General features: G+C 29.8%; 1 protein-coding gene and 1 long non-coding RNA gene across 2 annotated transcripts in view; one reads left to right on the forward strand and one right to left on the reverse strand.

Annotated features, from left to right (window-relative positions):
• Positions 1-810: 810 nt before the first annotated feature.
• LOC123293864 lies at positions 811-2,851 on the forward strand. Its single transcript, XR_006535057.1, has 3 exons — positions 811-969; positions 1,820-1,981; positions 2,722-2,851. It is a non-coding gene; the product is annotated as an uncharacterized LOC123293864 (long non-coding RNA).
• A 434-nt stretch (positions 2,852-3,285) lies between these two features.
• Positions 3,286-18,841, reverse strand: part of LOC123293023 — a 75,856-nt gene continuing 60,300 nt past the window's right edge. Inside the window, exons 4-5 of the mRNA XM_044873738.1 lie at positions 3,461-3,560; positions 3,286-3,352 (exon numbers count right to left, since the gene is read on the reverse strand). Of these exons, the coding sequence (XP_044729673.1) occupies positions 3,286-3,352; positions 3,461-3,560 (167 nt within the window). The remainder of the gene's footprint in view (positions 3,353-3,460; positions 3,561-18,841) is intronic.

An 18,841-nucleotide genomic window follows, 5' to 3' on the forward strand; every position in this document is an offset into this window, starting at 1 on the left:
TAAGTGTTTATCAATATTCCTCAAGTTTTAAACTTTATAATCATACCAAAATTAAGAACCTTGCAAAAAAATGAAAAACGTTTTTGGATTAAAACACTGACTTTGATAGTTAATTTCTCCTAAACCGTACAGAGAATCGATATGAATTTTTCACAAATAACGTATAAAACGGATGATTAATTCATACATAAAATTTCAAATTTTTGGTATCATTTTCATTTTTACGGTATCGAAATACCTTTCGTAAAAGTCAACCATATCCGATTCTCGGTTCTTTTTTGAATTTAAAAATTTTTTATTTTTAAAGAACTAAGGACTTTCAGTTTTATATTGACAAAGACAGAATTAAAAAAATTTATTGATGTGTCTTGGCTAACTTAAAACAAGCAATTTTTATAATAGATATGTATTTTCATAAAATTACGTTTATAATAATATAAAAAATTGATAAAAACAAACAAGAATAATTACTAACTCGCAGATAAATATCCTGTATATAAAGTATAAAGCCTCTTTCACACTCTCAAAGGCAAGACGAGACATCCTCGCGAGTACTAGGGAGTATCATCTAAATATTTTCGTGATAACCTATCTAGTTCAGTTCAAAAGTTTTTTTTAACGCTACTACCACAGCAGTTGTGGGCACTTATTTTATGTCAGCCATCGTAATGAGGTACTCACTCCCGAAGTAAGACGACAGTATGGTGATTAGTGCTTCACATTGTCTTACTCTTGAAAGTCTACTCGGTGAGGATACTACGTGAGAGTGTGGATAGGGAAACAGATGTTAAGTTATGTTTTGTGTTCTAGGGACTTTATGATGTAACCATTAAAGGTTTGAATAAAAATGAAGCAGAGAATGATAAATATGTCGATATAGCAGACCTTAAATATAAGAAAATAGCCAAGAAACATTTCGTACTTAATGGAACGGTTGTGATTAAAGATGATATACCAAAGGATGTGAAGGTGAGGAATGCTAAGGCGAAAACTTCATGTGTATTAGTGTGAAAAAAGTTCACTTATCGTTCATATGTCACATTTACAATAGTTTTTTTCAAAACTGTAATCTTAAAAGAACGAAATACCTTGGTAGTTCGATTGTTAAGCTGGTGAATCTTTTAAAATTCAACTGGTTATGCCATATCGACTAGATATATATTTAATTTTCAGTTTTCCAAGAAATTACTATCTTAAAGTTTGTGTCTATAGTTGATAATTGGTAGAGAAAATATTTTTAATTATTCTGTATAAATAGCCCAAAAATTTTGCAGCAAACCTACAAACTTAAATTCACGTTTATTAATTTACGGCCCAGAAAATTTCTTAAAATAATCCAATCATAACCTATGCAGGAGACATTTAAAGACTACCAGATAGGCTACTTTTTAATTTGGCAAGTAAAAAGTGTTGGAGAGCAACTAGTTATACAATGCTGATGCATAGTTTGTTGACGAGATTCCCAATGGTTCAAAGTAAAACGAGCAGAAGATAACTAAGAAAATCTAAAAATGACTTATAAATTTATCATTAATGATTCCAGAGTTTTATAATGATAAAATAACAATGTCGAATTTTATAAATCATTTACATTTCCCATTCATTCCTTTTCAAAACTGCCGTTCGGGCTTCTTTTTCATTTAGAAAGCTAAAATTGTTGGGCAACTAAAAGTTGACTCATAGCTTGTTAACCAGATTCCCAAACTTCAAAGTGAAACAAGCAAGTTTACTAAAACAAAGATCCAACAATGACTTATAAAAATCATTAATGATTCCTTATTTAAAAAAAAAAAAGTTTTAACTAAATTTATTCCTTAAGGTGTTTATATTAACCGCAAGAAAAATAGGGGGAACGTATGTGGATCAGCCAGCAGCGTCTTTAAACAATTTAGATGCTTGTACAGAGTTTTATAAAGATAAAATAGCAGTGCCGCACTTTCTAAATCATTCGGATTTTCCCTACATATGTCCATTTCCCAAGGTAACTTTTATATTTAACGATTAATTATGATACATTTCAGATCTTAATAAGGACATTAAAGCATTGATTTAAGCTCGCTTAGTTGAGTTAAACGTCTCTTGGAAAAACCTTTTGTGATTGCTAATCCTTTGGTGGTAGCATCTCCCGAGAAGTGATGTTTTTCTATAGAATCTCCTGAACAGTCTGGTACCTATATTTGAGCTTTAAGTGAACAAAATTTCAAGCTATGGCCAAAAGTAGGGGAGCGAGGGGCTTATTGTAATAATTTTAGAAAAATTATTATATCTTGAGGTGTATTGATAAAATTACCTCGAACTAAACATTGATTGATTTGATACTTTAACCATTCTTCTATTTAGTCAAATTGAAAAAATATCAGAACTATGGGTAAATTCTTTGCAATTATATTTTTATTTAAAAAAGGGTGGTACAACTTACCCTTTTGGCATCAAAATAATAATGCTAGTCCTGACAGGTTCCAAAAATCATGCGTAAAAATTTTCAACTACTTTAAGGACTCCAAAAGCTACGCCCCTAGCACTAACTACTTGTTATAACAAGTACCTCGCTCCCCTACCAGTGCGTTTTAGACATCAACAAAATTAAATGACCTCGGAAATTGGCTACTTTAAACTAAATCACGGATACCAGATCTTTAAAAATTACCACCAACGGCGTTATGGAGGTTCTTAAGTAGTCCCGCCTTTAGCAATACAAAGTAATTATTTCAACTTTTCTAGGGAACATTTCATGTTTTCAATCTGAGTGCCTCTCCAGAAAATTTACCAAAGTTACTTCCCTATGGCGAGTGGAAGGTAATAGTTCAATGGAAAGTGGTAGGTAGAATAATATTTAATGCTATAGGATATTTCGATATTCAACCAGTCTATAATTGAATTGATAATAAAAATACCTATTTAATAGTATATAATAAACATTTAAAATAAAATAGAACTCTTTATTTAAGAACCTTAACTACCTTTTGATGGCCCGAGAGATGTATCGAAAAACTCAGTGGGATATGCTTGGATAAAATATTTTTACATGGTTTAACCTTAATTATGTAAATTAATTTTGCAATAAAACATGCATATAATTGAGAACAGCACGCAAATACGCAATATTTTCTGTACCTAAAGAGATTATTCGTTTAAATAATTTTTGTATTTAGAACAATTTTCAATATAATAATTTAAGTTTCATATTATCCTCAGTCTTAATTCCACTTTGCTCTAGGAATTATTTTTAGACTCTGATCTGGACGCACATACCAACTGTTACATTTATAGCCTACTCTGATAATCTCATTCACATTTACCTAACGATAAATTTACTTTATTGCCGTTTATTCTATCAATTAAAAATGCAACACTGAAAAAAAAATTTAGTTTAAAAATGATTAAACCCGATTGCGTAAAGGCGAAATTCCCATTATCGGGAAGATTGGTTACAAGTTTTAGATAAAGGATTTTAAAATACCAATTCAATGGTACCCCAGTTAACATGGTTTGACAAATTTCTTTTTTTTTCTTCAAAGCATAATAGCCAGTTATCGATTTCTGACATGTCTTTAATGACACTTGCAAGATTAAATCGATTAACGTAATAATCATTTGAAAGGGCCAACGCGCTTGATCCCTAGAGCGTCACAAAGGTACAAACATCCTACATCCTACATCCTGCATACATAGGCTAATAAATAACTCCCCTTTGCGTCGAGCAGTTAGGTAGAAATGATGAATGGCATCAGGAAACTATTTTAGGTCGAGGCAACTGTTTTGATATTCCATGTAGAATATACAATATACATTATTCACAAATACAAAAATTGCTTGGTCTGACAGTTATTAAGTAATATAGTTACAGGAACAGAAATGACATAAACAAAAGGAAAAAACTGGAACTAAACTAAAACAAAAAAATAAATAAATAAAACAAATGCATCAAAATGAAATGGTAGCAAAAAAAGAAATTAAAAATGGAATGTTATTTATACTGCATAGAATCTTCCTGTCTAGTAATACTGGAATGATAGATACATTACCAATATAATGGATAAAAAAGTTATACAATGTGTCCAATTAAGTCGGGACTATATGGAAAACTTTGAATTGTTTGGGTTAAAACAAGGTTTTTATTGACAAAAAGTCCTGAATGACCTAAAACAACGATAGGAAATAATCAAGTATCAATTTTTTAAAATCGTATGCATGGTTTGTCGTAAAATATAATATTTTCAAAGACTAAAGTATTTTTATATTTTACGATATGGACAATATTTACTGCGGAAAGCTACGATGATTCTAATCAAAAACTACGGTTAGATATCCAATATTATCCATCTATCATGGCAGAACAGATTTTCTTATTTTTACCAACTTATTTATCTCTAGAACAACGTTGAAATATATAGATCGGTGTGTAGACAAATTGATACTACACAGAATTTATAAGTAAATTCCCGATTAAATGATGATCTGGAGACATAAATTATCAATTCTACTCTTGAGAAAAGCTAGTGAAAATAAAATCAAAATCTCTTTAGCCGTGGTAAATGGCTTATATTATATATCAAACCGCAATTTTCAATCCCTGAAACCTCACGTGTACGAGTGCAAAAAATTTATATCTGTTCATTTCATATTGAGTTCAAATAATAACAAGTTTTTCATATGGTGCCGACTTAATTGGACACACTGTATATGGAGCTTCCAAATAAATTTTTGGTAATATACAGAATGTTTGAAAATATTGGACTTTGTTTTTATTATGAAAAGTCGTTGCGATATGTATTACTCTGTACAACAGAAAAATAGTCAGATGAAAAATTCAAGTAATAGTTGATCGTTGTAAAAACCCATAATAACTCTCAAAAAAACTTATTTTATACCTGCCGCCTATCGGGTCTGTTATGCTATTCCAACTTTTATGAGCAAGTTTCATCACTTAGTACTATCCTTTGCCTCTTGCCTCTCTAAAATTTAAGCCCCCATGACCCAACCACCTCTTATACGCCCTTAACCAGATTCCACCCTTAGTTCACATGAGGGGAAAAGACAATATTTCTTTTACACATTTAAATAAATCGAATCGTGGGTTGTTCTCTTGAGCTCAAAAATCTTGATGATATTGAGTAGAATTTCGAATTTTTATATTTAAATATAAACCGCCTGTAAAAATGTGTCAAAACTATCATTCTATTAATATTTTGAATGACATACAAATAGTTACAGTTTACAGTTCTACAGTCAGGCTGTAATATATCTATCATACATAAGGGAAATACGTCATTGTTAGCCATAGTTTTAAATTATAATCCTTTAAAAAATACTTTGCTGTCTATTTTGACCCATTGCTGAAAATCGTTGAAACTCTCTTCAAATATCACCGTGAAAAATGAATATTACATTTTCCACCGTCTCTTATCAGAGCATGATTGCGTTGCATGTTCCAAAGTTTTCGAATGCAATGAGAATATCTTGATGGAATGCTTACCTAGACAACTTTCCCCTGTATACAATACACGATACATTCAAACAATTTTGATGATTACATTTGAATGTTATATAAATATATAAATGTGAAATCTATATAAATTATACAAATAAACAGGAAATGACAGGCTATCCTGTCTATTATAAGTTGATAGTTTCTGCCATTATAAAAACATAACACAGCCATGCAATGCGTCAATATTATATTGACAGTATTTACATTCGTTATATACTGATTGTCTTTTAGATTATTTGGTTGCCAATAATAATATTTTTTTGTTAAATTTAATATATGAACAACTGAAAACAAACAATCGACTGAGTTAGTCGTTGAAATACCCTGTGTAGGCAGTGCTGATGACGCAATCGTTTGTTTTTCACGTCACTTAAGTAAAGAAAGATATCAACTCTAAGATAGCCACACACACGTACTTGATATTCCCCTATAGTACATACTATAAAATTTGCACCCTCGCGAGTAAACAGTGTTTAGGAAAAATTGTTTCAACCATAAGTTGTTCATACTTTTATAAGAAACATTTTTTTAAACTTTTGTTCTATCTCTAACGGACCCAATTGACCAATGTTGCTCATTCACGAACTCGATTACTTTTTACGTCCTAAGCACGCTATAAAAATTTCAGCTTGATATCTTTTTTCGTTTTTGTGTTATTGCGTCCACAGACAGGCGGACATACGGGCAACCGCCAATGAGCTAATTAGGTGATTAAATGAACACCTGTACCAAAATTTTTTTCATAGCTTCCATATTTTTAAGCGTTACAAACTTGGGACCAAACTTAGTATACCTTGTTATAATCCCTTAAATCGATTGTTATAATCCCTAATAAAAATATTTATTTAGCTACTCTGGTAAGAGGAATTATTAAACTTTCTAATGGCTTCAGGTGAAGAATTGAATAATTGCTACTGCAAGGAAAGAAAAGTGAAGTCGGCGTTTAATACTTTATCGTTTAATACTCTTAAATCAAACAGAGTGGCAGTTACGTAAAAGTGAAGTCACTCGAATGTATCGCTATAGAGACTGCATGTAAGAAATGAAGATGAACAATTATATGTGTAAGTTTATAACTATTTCGTTATTAATCATTTTTCATTTTACTTTCAAATTTTGTAATAATATAAAGCTTTTTATTCAGTTTCATTTGAAATGGAAAAATCAGAATCGGTCATCACCCCCAATTATTAGTCAGTTCGGTAATAGGTCAATAGCCGGGTATTTTTTTTCTGCAATTTACAGAAGTTTTTTTCGTCTTGGAACATATTTAGGGGTATCCTCCGAGTGTAAATCCAAATTGGCGGGACGCAGGTACGTGAGCTTCAGCCGCCATCTTGGAAAATACGTTTTATCAAATATCTCGTGAACCGGGCATCGTACAACAAAAATTGTAGGGACCATTTTTATACAGAATAACATTTTCTGTAACTTTTATTCGCAATTTTTTTCTGTCTAATGTATAGGTTTTTATTTATACCGCTCCAAACTTTTCTTAATATGGTTACTACTAAATATATAGTTAACGGTTCACAGTATATTAAAAATGGTAATAAGCAAATGAAGCAAATTTGTAGTAACATATAATTTCTAATAAATTTTATCCAAAGCTTTTTGTCGTAATATTCGTAGTTTAAGAGCTATAGACGGATAAGAAAAGTTTGGAGCGGTATAAATAAAAACCTATACATTATACAGAAAAAAATTCCGACTAAAAGTTATAGAAAATGTTATTCTGTATGAAAATGATCCCTACCATTTTTGTTGTACGATGCCTGGTTCACGAAATAGTTGATAAAACGTGTTTTTCAAGTTGGCGGCTGAAGCGCACGTCCCTGCGTCCCGCAAATTTGGGTTTACACTCGGGAGATACCCCTAAATATGTTCCAATACGAAATATTTCTGCAGTAAATTGCATTATGAAAATATTTTTTTTTTTGCTCTGGCTATTGGGGTATAAATAATACTTTAACAATATTTTTTGTTACATCGGTACTTCTTGGAATCGTTAATACTACAAAATGTAAAATTGACTCAAAACTGATTTTCTTTTATTAAGACTATATAAAGAAAATTTTTTTATTCCGTTTAGAAATTTCATTAAATATTGAACCTATTTATTAACCAATTTCACAAAATATTGATCCAAGTGAAATTTACAAAATTTTAAAACCCTTGACAAATGCGATTTATTCTTTGTAAACCGATTTTTGGAAACTTTGCTATAAAATTTTCTCAATTAAGTCGGTTTGACCGTGAAAGGGTTACCATGTCACCCAGAAACACTAGACGCACAGATAAACACTTTAAACTTATAACACTCCTTCCTCAATCAATATCAAAGTGATGATGGTCAAGGCCATCAAATGAGATGAAAAGGATACTTAAAGAGCTATCATTTTTTGGAACAAATTTGTGGAAATATTTTAATTGCAATTGACATATTTGAATTGACTTTGTTCTTTTGAATTATTGTTTTGAATTACCTAATTATTTTACCAATTGTCTTTTCAAAATGAATTGAGCCAGGATTATTTGACCATTCATTTCCATAGTAATTATTTATATGTTAAAATTATACGTCATGCCTTTTCTAATATGAATCGATTTGAAAGATCATCGCCAATTTTTAGTTTTTTCGAGTACGAACTCTAAACTCGCACTTGAAACCAAAAAAATTAAAATCGGTTCATCCGTTAAGACGCTTGAATGCCACAGATAGACAAACACACAGACACACACATAGGGGTAAAATTTATAACAACCCTTTTTTTAGTTCGGGTGTTAAAAACAGCCTTTTTCTTCTTGTTTCTTACAAAATTTCAAAACCCTATATCTAGAAAAGAATACAAGCGCCTACAATAAAAAATGCCATTATTTTTACTTCATCTACCATGTGATAAAGTCTTGCAATTATAACTTGGCTCATTATTTCTAGAAATTTAAGACCTCTTTGGATCACAACTAAGAATTTTTGTTACCCGAAACAAATTGTATGAAATTATTTAAATTACAATTAACTTCATTACCACAACCAATAAATTACCAATGTTTATTATTTCATAATAATAAAATAATGTTTATATATAGTAATTTTATCTAAGTGGTAAATCGTTTAGTTTAAATAAAGAGGTTAGGTATGCAATGTTTTTCTATGTTAGAGCAATTATTTAAGTTGCAAGGAAATCAGATACCATAAAATTGCATTGTGGTAATATTTTTCAACAGCTCATTTCTACCATTAAATGCACCTGTATTTGTTTTAACTATTGGTGTTAGATAAGTACACTAAGGGTTAATTGAATCTATTAAATGGTACTTAACACTCCTCTTTTAGTTATTTGTACCAAAAGAAATTGATATAAATTACATGAAAATAGAAATGAAGTAAAAATATTTGGTTGGCTTTAACATTAAGTATAACAAGTGAAACTAAACAATTGACTGAGTTAATTGTTGAAATACCATGCATAGACAGTGTTGATTACTCTATCGCAATACACATACATACATTCTACATATACATAACTGATATTCCCATAAAATACATACTATATAATTTACGCCTAATTTTCGCCCTCACGGGAAAACAGTGATGTTAACGAATAAATGTCTCAAACAAGAGTTGTTTATTTTTTATAAGGAGCATTTTTAACACTTAAACTTTTGTTCTATCTCTAACGGTTTACAAAATGGGTCCTACGGACCCAAGACCTGATTGACTAAAGTTGCTCATTTTCGAACTCGACCTCATCGTGTGGACCTATCGTGTCCACAGACGGGCGGGCGGAAGGGCAGACAATCGGAAATGGACCAATTAGGTGATTCTATAAACACCTATACCAAAATTTTTTTCGTAGCTTCAATATTTTTAAGCGTTACAAACTTGGGACTAAACTTAATATACCTTGATATATTCCATGCATACATACATGGTATAAAAACAGTTATGCAGGTAACGTTTTCTATCTTAAAGTTCGATTGTTAGTTTTCAACAAGTCTTTAAAATGAAATTTGACGTCCTGTTAGAAATAGAATCTAACGTGTATTTTTTTTTTAATTTCTGAAAAACACTTACAATTCTTTTGAATCTAACTTCATCGATTCTTCTTTTTCAAGCCCGTATTCTAAAGATACAGATATCACCCCTCCAGAAAACCTTTCGAACTTAAATTTAAAGTCCATAAATATTTGATTTCCTTGCAAATTTAATGGGATCAATTCCTCGTAGAACCATTCATTCAATTATATAATTGATCGGATATATGAAAACAAAAATTTGGTGGCAATCACCTTCACACCGAGTGATTTTTCGAGAAAAGTTTCCACCTTTGTATTTCAAAGCGGAATGTAATTAAAAAAAGCGCAAAATTTCTCATTTTTAGGGAGAAATTTTTCTTCATATTCCTTACTTGTTTTATATGAGGACCGCTTCATTGTTTTTTGTCCTTATTTTGGGCGGCGGATTTTAGGTTATTCAAGTTAAAAAATTTACACCAAGAAAATGGTTTAAACAGCATTCATATTATTTTAAAAACAAAGTTATTGGTTCCACAATATTTTCCCAATGTTCTATTCTTATAGTTTTGACCCCAGAAAACCGTAAAATCAGATGCTGAAAATTGAGGACTAAGAAAAAAATTGCTCAAACAAAAGTTACTTTTTTGTGGCAAAGAGCCACTTCTACTACAAAAGCAGCTTCTACCACAAAAATATAGAGTTACGTTATAAGAACAACGTTTACTCCTGGGGGGCTTTTGAAGACACCTGCGTACGAAAAAACTAAATCATGTATTTTCATTCAACCTTAAAAGGAGCCGGTAAGTGTTTTTACGGTTTAAAATTTTCCAATACGTTGTCTTGTCATGTATTTCTTCAATATGAAGCTTCATTTTGAATGCATCCCAAAAAGATTAAAAAATTTTCTTTTTCATTTTCACGGTAAAAACTATAACTTTCTGTCAGAAAGCTAACATTAATTATTGTGTATCAAAGAAGAATGATCATAGATAATAGTTATAAATATATATAAATAAAAAAGCCTATTAACTTTCATACAAAATAAAAATCAATTAAAACCAAAACAATACACCAACATACTAGAATCAACTAGAACTACCTATCATGGTGTTCCGGTAAAAAGATAAAATAAGATACAAGTTATCTGGTTCTACGGTATATGTTTTAGACCGTGAGCCCATAACGAAGCAAAATTTATAATAGATATATTAAATTATTGTTTTCCTTTCGAGTTTAGGGAGAATTTATGAAAATCGAGTGTTTTAAATTTTCCATTCTTCCATTTTCGTGTTTCCAAAATGTTTTAAGGTTGTAGGGGAAATTTTGGATAAAAGGCTTGAAATTCTGAAAATGTAAGGGAGAGGAGGAGGTTTAAAACTGCCAAATATGTTAAACAATTCTGTTTCAACCCTCTTGACAGTTGCGGAAGCTTTCTTCTGTTAGTCTGAAAAAATTTAATTTTTTATAAACACTCATAATAAAGCAGGCAGAAATAATCATTCACTTTATTATGAACTCACGGTCTTTTTATATACGAACTGTGAAGTACGTATATAAAAGTTTTATTATAGATATAGGTTTTTGTAAGTCAATAAGCAAAGAGCAATTTATTGTTCAAAAAGGAAAGAGATGAAAAAAAAAATAGCGTACACACCGATGATTATCAACTACCTATGTAACTACAACAGTGTAACGCGAAATAAAGTTTCACGCCGGTTTTTGTTTCAAGAAATGAAAGCTATGCTTTTAAAGCTTAGCCGTAGTTTTTGGGTGTTATCTGTGCATGTTTAATATTGAGGAAGTAATGAATTTCTTTGAAACTTCCGTTTAAAATTTTCAGGGTGGATTCTGTTAGAACTTTCAAAATCGAAGTTTTCGAAGTATCGATACCGAAAAATTTACAGGGAATCACTATTAGAAGAAACAAGATACAAATTCCATTCATTTCATGTCTTTAAATGTATTTTATGGACAAACGAGTTTCGCTTATTATAATTTTCTTTATAGGAAAATATTTTTCATGATTTAAAAAAATGAATATTATGAAAGACATTAATGAGAATGCATATACACGCTTTAAAGATGACCGAAAGATGACCGGCAATATTCATACTTCGGTCATATAATGAATTCTGATGCATAAATTACAAGAAAAACAAGTGAAAACAAACAATTGACTGAGTTAATTGTTGAAATACCATGTATAGAATGTGTTGATCTTTCTTGAGTTATCGTGTTGACAGGCAGACAGACGGACAGACAACTGGAAATGGACTAATTAGGTGATTTTATGAACACTGTTAAATCATTACATTGATTTAACACATTTTAATTAATTTTAAAAATATATTTTATTTACAAAAATTTAAAGTTATAAAAATCATGATATTTTTATTCAAAGTGTTACTTCCAAATCTAAACAAAATATTTAGGCAAGCAGGACAAAATATTCTAGAATGTTCCATACAATCACAAACATCACAGTTACACAAAAGTAGTACTTAGTCTTTATTCGTACGCACCAGGCAGTGCATCGTCAATTAGTTTGTTTAAACTACAGCATTCAATAATTACATTCAACACGTGCATATTCAGCATTCATTATTCAACATTCAGCCATTACATATTCAACATTCAACATTCAGCGATTACATATTCAACATTCACAATTTGTTATCAATAATTTAATAAAGCAATCAATTAAATGATTAAAAAGATTGATTCAATAAATTCCAGTTATTTCATTTTAGTGGACTTTCAGGAAGACAAAATCGATCCTGCAGTTTATTAAACAAACACCTATATCAAAATATTTTCGTAGCATCAATATTTTTAAGCGTTACAAACTTGGGACAAAACTTAATATACTATGTATATTTCATATATACATGGCATAAAAACGATGGTAATAAAAAATACATAATTAATGGCTATAAGATGGACCAAGATAAAATTCAACTACCTCATTCGAATTGTTGGCGAGGAAACTCAGTGGAAGCAAGAGATCCTGAACGTCCTCTTGGAGACCCGAAATCTTCTTGATTAATTGTAATTTTTCTTCATAACTCAGGCAAGTGTGGCCGTAGTTCCTATTAAACACTTGCCTACAACCGCACTTTTTAATTTCTTGCTCTCAAATATTTTTCTTTCTTCTTCACACATCTTGGCTCAGACAACCTAGGGTTGTGATGCGCATCTTACAGCAATTCTGGCAATATCGTTATAAAGAAATCAAATAGCTGACGACTAACATATTCAAGCTTGTAATTTCATGAATATTTGAAAGTAAGCATTCACAAAAATCATTTTACATTTTTTCGAGCCATTTTGTAGTTACATTATATTATCAGCTATTAATGGAAACATTAATGAAAATAGGAAATTAATTAATATTTATTATCGTAAAAACAGTGTGTTTTCACCGTTTAACAGACAAACTACTGATATTTAATGATAAACGTGTTCTAACTTTGATTCAAATTTGATTGGTTCAAACTTTTAGTTAAGTGTAAGTTTGACAAATAAATAGAAGGTTGTGTATAAATTATGTAGTATGAAAAAAAAAAAACAAATTTTTTATGTGAAACCATTTGACTTTCTTTATAAATTATGAAAATGAGCTTTGAGTTCAAACCGTTTGGAATAATCATTGAAATGATCACAGCAACAAGTTAGAGTAGACTGAAGTAATTGTTCAGTAAACTTTTTTTCAAATATTTCCTATGAAAAATTTTGAGCTTTAAATAATGTGAAATATTTTTTCGATGCTTGTTTTATTTACTACTTTGTAAAAAAAAGCCTTGCCTCAGGGCATATCGTCGATGAAGTATCATCTCTTTCTCTATACTGTGTACCTCAGTCATTCCAGCTGCTCATTTTCCTGTAAATTCGATTACCTACATTCTTTCTGTGATTAAATAATCACTCACTCTCTTTGAAATCAATTTTGAGCCACAAATTTCGATCAATAAAATTACCTTTTGCACTTTGATGGCTATTCACGCAGAACTCTTGATTCCTGGGTGCCCACAACATATCGTGTTAATGGAAATCGAATTTTTTACTTACGACAATGTTTTGCTTGTTTTTGTAAAAATATATGTAAAAACGTATAAGAAGTTTCCAAATGTCGAAAAGGCTAGAACACATTTTTAACCCATTCGAAAGATTTTGTAAATAATTTCTTTTAACATATACGAAAAAAACCAGAAGCTCGTTTTCCATTATCGTGAAACTCAAGACATCCCTAAAATCTCAATTTTCATTGTTTCGATATCTAAAATTAATAGATTTTGCACTTAGTTGTGCACTTATCCCAAAAAAAACAAACAGACAAAAAAACTCTTGTTATATTTCATTCAAAAACAATTATCATATTATTTATGCTCCAATCATAAAATCGTGTTTTCAATACGTATACATGTTTTCAATACGTAGGCTAGTAGCTTCATACTCGAATTACATTTAAATCTGGTTGAAAACAAGAGAAAATAAAACATTGACTGAGTGAATTGTTAACATACTTTGTATAGACGGAGTCGAATACCAGACCTTGTATTGTTTCATTTATAGCATTTATGTCAAATAAAATGTTGAAATTCTGGCCGCCACCTTTTCGAACTTCAATTTGCCTCCGAAAAAATTTCAATTTGCCTCTGTTCATAATATTCAACAGGATTGGAAAAAATGAAAACTTTGTTCAAGCCTAATTTACCTCTTATATTTATTTATATTTATCACTTACAGTTTATAAGATCTGGAGTCCTGCGAACTCCAGACTCAATAGACTTATCTTGCTCATTTACGGACTCAAGATCACTGAGTTTCTCAAAATTTCAGCTTGATATCTTTTTTTGTTTTTTGTGTTATCGTTATAACGGATGAAATTACACACAGACACATGGAAATGAACTAATTAGGTGATTTTATGGACACATTTACAAAAATTTTGATTGTACTATCAATAATAATTTCTAAGCGTTACTGAAACTAAAATTTTAATATATTTTGAATGATATATACTTCATATATACAGGGTATAATAAAATGCACAAAATAGAATAAGAACCGTTTTCGAATGACTAAACTTTATTATAGAAAAATAAATAATAATGAGAAAAAAAAGTTGACATACTAAAATGATATAAAAAGTTTTTTTATTGCTTAAACCTTTTACGGTAATTATGATGCAAAATCATTTTCATGTTTTTAAAATAAAAAATATTTTTTTGACTGTTTTAGAATGATTTTTATTTGTAAATATATAACATAGTTAAAGTCGAAAAAGTTGACAAAATTCCGAAAGTTTTATCTTTCAAAGTTTAACTTAAAGATGAATTTAGGTTTCTACATAAGAACAAGCCGTGGATAGAGTCCGGTGCGACCCTTGAGGTCCATATGAATAACTTGCCATCATTTTAGGAAATTTCTAGATTTAAAAGTTAAGTTACTATCATTTTTTTGTTTAAACAAATATTAGAAGACATATCGGTCAAGTTGTCAATTAGTAAATCGTCATAGTCGTATAAGTCATAAACGGTTAGTGATACAAAAAAAATTACTTTTATAAAATGTAGGTAATTTAACTATCTACAATAAAAGTTATTACCATGTTTGGTCTAAAGTGCACGGTTATGGAGATAAAGCCTAAAACGGTTTTGCTTAAAATGGAGGCATTTCCCTCGCCTATTTTTGTAAGGATTTTGTGCAATTTACATTCAGTGCGTGATACCGAACCTACTTAAGTAATAAAAACCTTCTGTAATTTAATGCAGGAGTTGAAATTCTCTTTTGTCTGAAGTAATATAAGAAATGTTTTAATATTTGAACAATTTTTAAAGTCGATTAAACCAGACATGTTAATTTGATTAATTTGTATTCTTTAATTTAATTTTATCCTTTTTTTTCCTTTCTTTTAATTTTCACGCTATCTTGATTGAATCTTAAAGTATAATAATTACAATTCGTACGTAAATCAGTGAATAAATCAACTAACATCCCTCCTACACATATATAAGAATATAATATAAGCGTAATTAGGAATAACGGAAACAATTTAGACGTTTTCCGATGAACATTCCTTTTTATTACGAAACTATGTTATTTTGTTATAAATTTATAAATCTAGTTATTTGAATTAGTCACGCTAACGCTTAAAAGGTAACCACATCCAAATGTAAATATAATTTTTGTTATATAATAAAAAATTATTATGTAAACGCGCCACTCCACAACCTGTACATATAGTCGAAACAAGTGAAATTTACAAAATTTAAAAAAACCGAGACAAATGCGATTAATTCCTTGCAAACCGATTTTTGGAAACTTATAAAATGTTCACAATCGAGTCAGTTCAACCGTTTAGGGGCTACGATGCCATTGAGAAACAACAGACGCGCAGATAAATACTTGAAATTTATAATACTCCTTCTTAAATCAATATCAAAGTGATGGTTAATGATATCAGATGAGATGAAAAGGATACTTAGAGAGCTATCATTTTTTCCAAATATTTAAATTGAAATTGAAATATTTGAGTTGACTTTGTTCTTTTGAACTATTGTTTTGAATTACTTAATTATTTTACTATTTCGGAATGAATTTAGCTAGGTTTATTTGGCCATTCATTTCCACAGTAATTATTTATTTCATGTTAAAATTATATGTCATGCCTTTTCCAAACTGGATCAATTTTGAAGATTATTTAAAAGCACTCTCCGTTAAATTACTTTTCAAATGAAACCAAAAAAGTAGTGGGGCAAATGTTTCTATATGTTAATTAAAAAAAAAATTGTTAATTGAACGAAACGGTCAATGCCAAAAATATCTTAAAAATTAATAAATATGCAAATTGTATTACGTGTAAATTTTAAATGCATAGTTTTTCGATTATTTTACACTAACATATATGTAATAAAAGTTGCCTCTTTATTAATTTTTAAGTCAACTTACATTGACCTTAACATTTTTTTGTTTATGAACAAATAGAAACATTTGCCCCACTAAGTCATGGCTAAGTAGTGATATTTGGCACCTAAGAAACACATCCCACCAAGTTTATAAAGCAAAAAAATAAGCGGTTTATTTCATTTTCCTTAATTTTTTACTGTACTTTTGAGAAGCAAAACTTTGCTCAAGGGCTAATGCCATGACGTCAATAGACAAACATCCAAAAGAACGCAATTTAATTGTAGCTTATAATACAGTAACCTTGTCGTTTGAAAGTATGGAATAGTCTGCATCAAATCCGGATAGTTCCGATTTTTGGCAGACTTGTTTTTGATGTTGCCCTAATGAATTATTCAAGTTTGTGACCTCGATCGCTGAACGCATTTTTGTCTAAAATCGAAAAATCCGTGAAAATTTTGGATTTTTGGCGATTATAACCCTTAAAGACTAGTTTTTTGATAAATCTTTTTCAGAACATTTTTAATGTAGACTCCTAGGATAAATCCTTTCAAAGTTTATCTTTTTTTCTCACTTCGCAATTTTTTACAATATTATGTCCTTTTGAATAAATTTTGACGTCAGAAATATTGCAAAAAATTTCGAAGTTAGAAAAAATGATGAATTTTGATCAGCTTTTTCTCGAAAACTATTAGGGCTTCAGTGACGATTCTAGTCACATACTGTAGCAAATTGAACTTTAGAAACATCTTAAAAAGGTACTTCAAAAACTACCCTTTTAATTATAATTGCCGAAATCTGAAAAAAAAACTGAAATTTTCTCGTGTTTTTTTAAATTTGACAAGGTTGCGTCCGGCGCTCGAGGCCACAAACTTGGATTATTCATTGGAATAACATCATTCACAAGTCTGAAAAAAACAGAACTACCGGATTTGATGCACACTGTAATGTATAAAGTTACTGTAATATTAAGAAAAAAATTTTCTCTTATGAAAGCCTGTATATGGAAGTTAAAATGTTGGGTTTATGTTATTATCGTGTCAACGTCTCGAATACATTTATGGGTTATTTTTCTTTGGAAAATTTTCAATTATAGTTTTTTCTTATTAATATCTAGTTTTTTTTTTATTATTTGTAATTTAAAAAGAGTTTAAGTTTTTCTCTTCAAATTCAAGCTTCAATAATTTATTTTGAAACATCCGAATTAGGTTAACGAAATATAACAAAGACATTAAACTTGTCACATAATTAGATTTCATGATAAAAAATTTATTGTAGTTTCTAATATATGGCATTATTTATTGAAATATTCTACAGAACACAAAAATATAAAATTTTTATTCGAATAAAAAAATTGTCACCGGTTTTCAAAAACAAAACTTTTAAGTAAACCTGCAAAGATAATAGTCGAAATATATAGATGGGTTGAAATTCCGAGCCAGAGTTTTTCGTACTTTTATGTGAATCATTCATTATTGTCATTTAAAGTTTTTCTCCATTCTTCGAGTTTATTAATGATTCATTATGCTGTTCTTTATTTGCACTTTGTTAGAATTAGTACGAACTGGCTGAAGCTATAAGATATAAAACATAATTTAAAGTACGAAGATATATCGAAGCGGTTTTGCGCAGTTTTTTAAGAATGTTTCTCTGGCAAGGCTGTTTCTTGTAAGTTGTTTCTCATATCAAAATGCTTTTCTCGATTAAGTCTATCGCACCCTCTTGAATTATAATCTACTAGCTTGATACCCGCCCGTTGCACTGGACTTAAAAGTAAAAACCACCTTATAGCCTCCACCTCTCTTGATGTCAGTTATCCGCCTTCCAAAACACTTGGTTTATGCAGCTAAAAGATATGCATAAATTTCAATTTTTTTAATTGTAATATAGTCATAATTTATTGAGTATACCAGAAAAGATGGCCATGAATCGTTGGACATTTACTGTTTTAAATTTTTACAGAAATCTTTAATTTATGGTTCAAAATGATTCTGCTTTATCTGTGATCATTATTTATAACCATAAATTAAAAATTTCTGTAAAAATTTAAAATAGTAAATGTCAGATTAAACTTAATTTTTTTGTATCTATATCTTTATAATTTATAGCTCTTGTGTTATTCTGATGTATGAGCTATATTGCTGTACAGTTTCATTAAAAACCGTTCGTTAGTTTTGACGTGAAAGCGAAACAAACAAACAAACAAACAAACATCCTTACTTTCACATTTATAATATATAAGGAAGGAATAGGGATAGGGATTATTCAAGAGCAATATTGCTTAGATTAAACTTCGTTCATTTCGGTGTTGACTTCTCCAACTGCTTTAACTTAAAATAAAAATGAATTACTTAACTAAGGAAGCAGATTTTTACATTTCGATTTTAATTAAACAGGCTGGCTGAACAAATAATTTATTGGGTT

Source organism: Chrysoperla carnea, chromosome 2 (genome assembly GCF_905475395.1).
Source record: "Chrysoperla carnea chromosome 2, inChrCarn1.1, whole genome shotgun sequence".
NCBI classification, from domain to species: Eukaryota; Metazoa; Arthropoda; class Insecta; order Neuroptera; family Chrysopidae; genus Chrysoperla; species Chrysoperla carnea.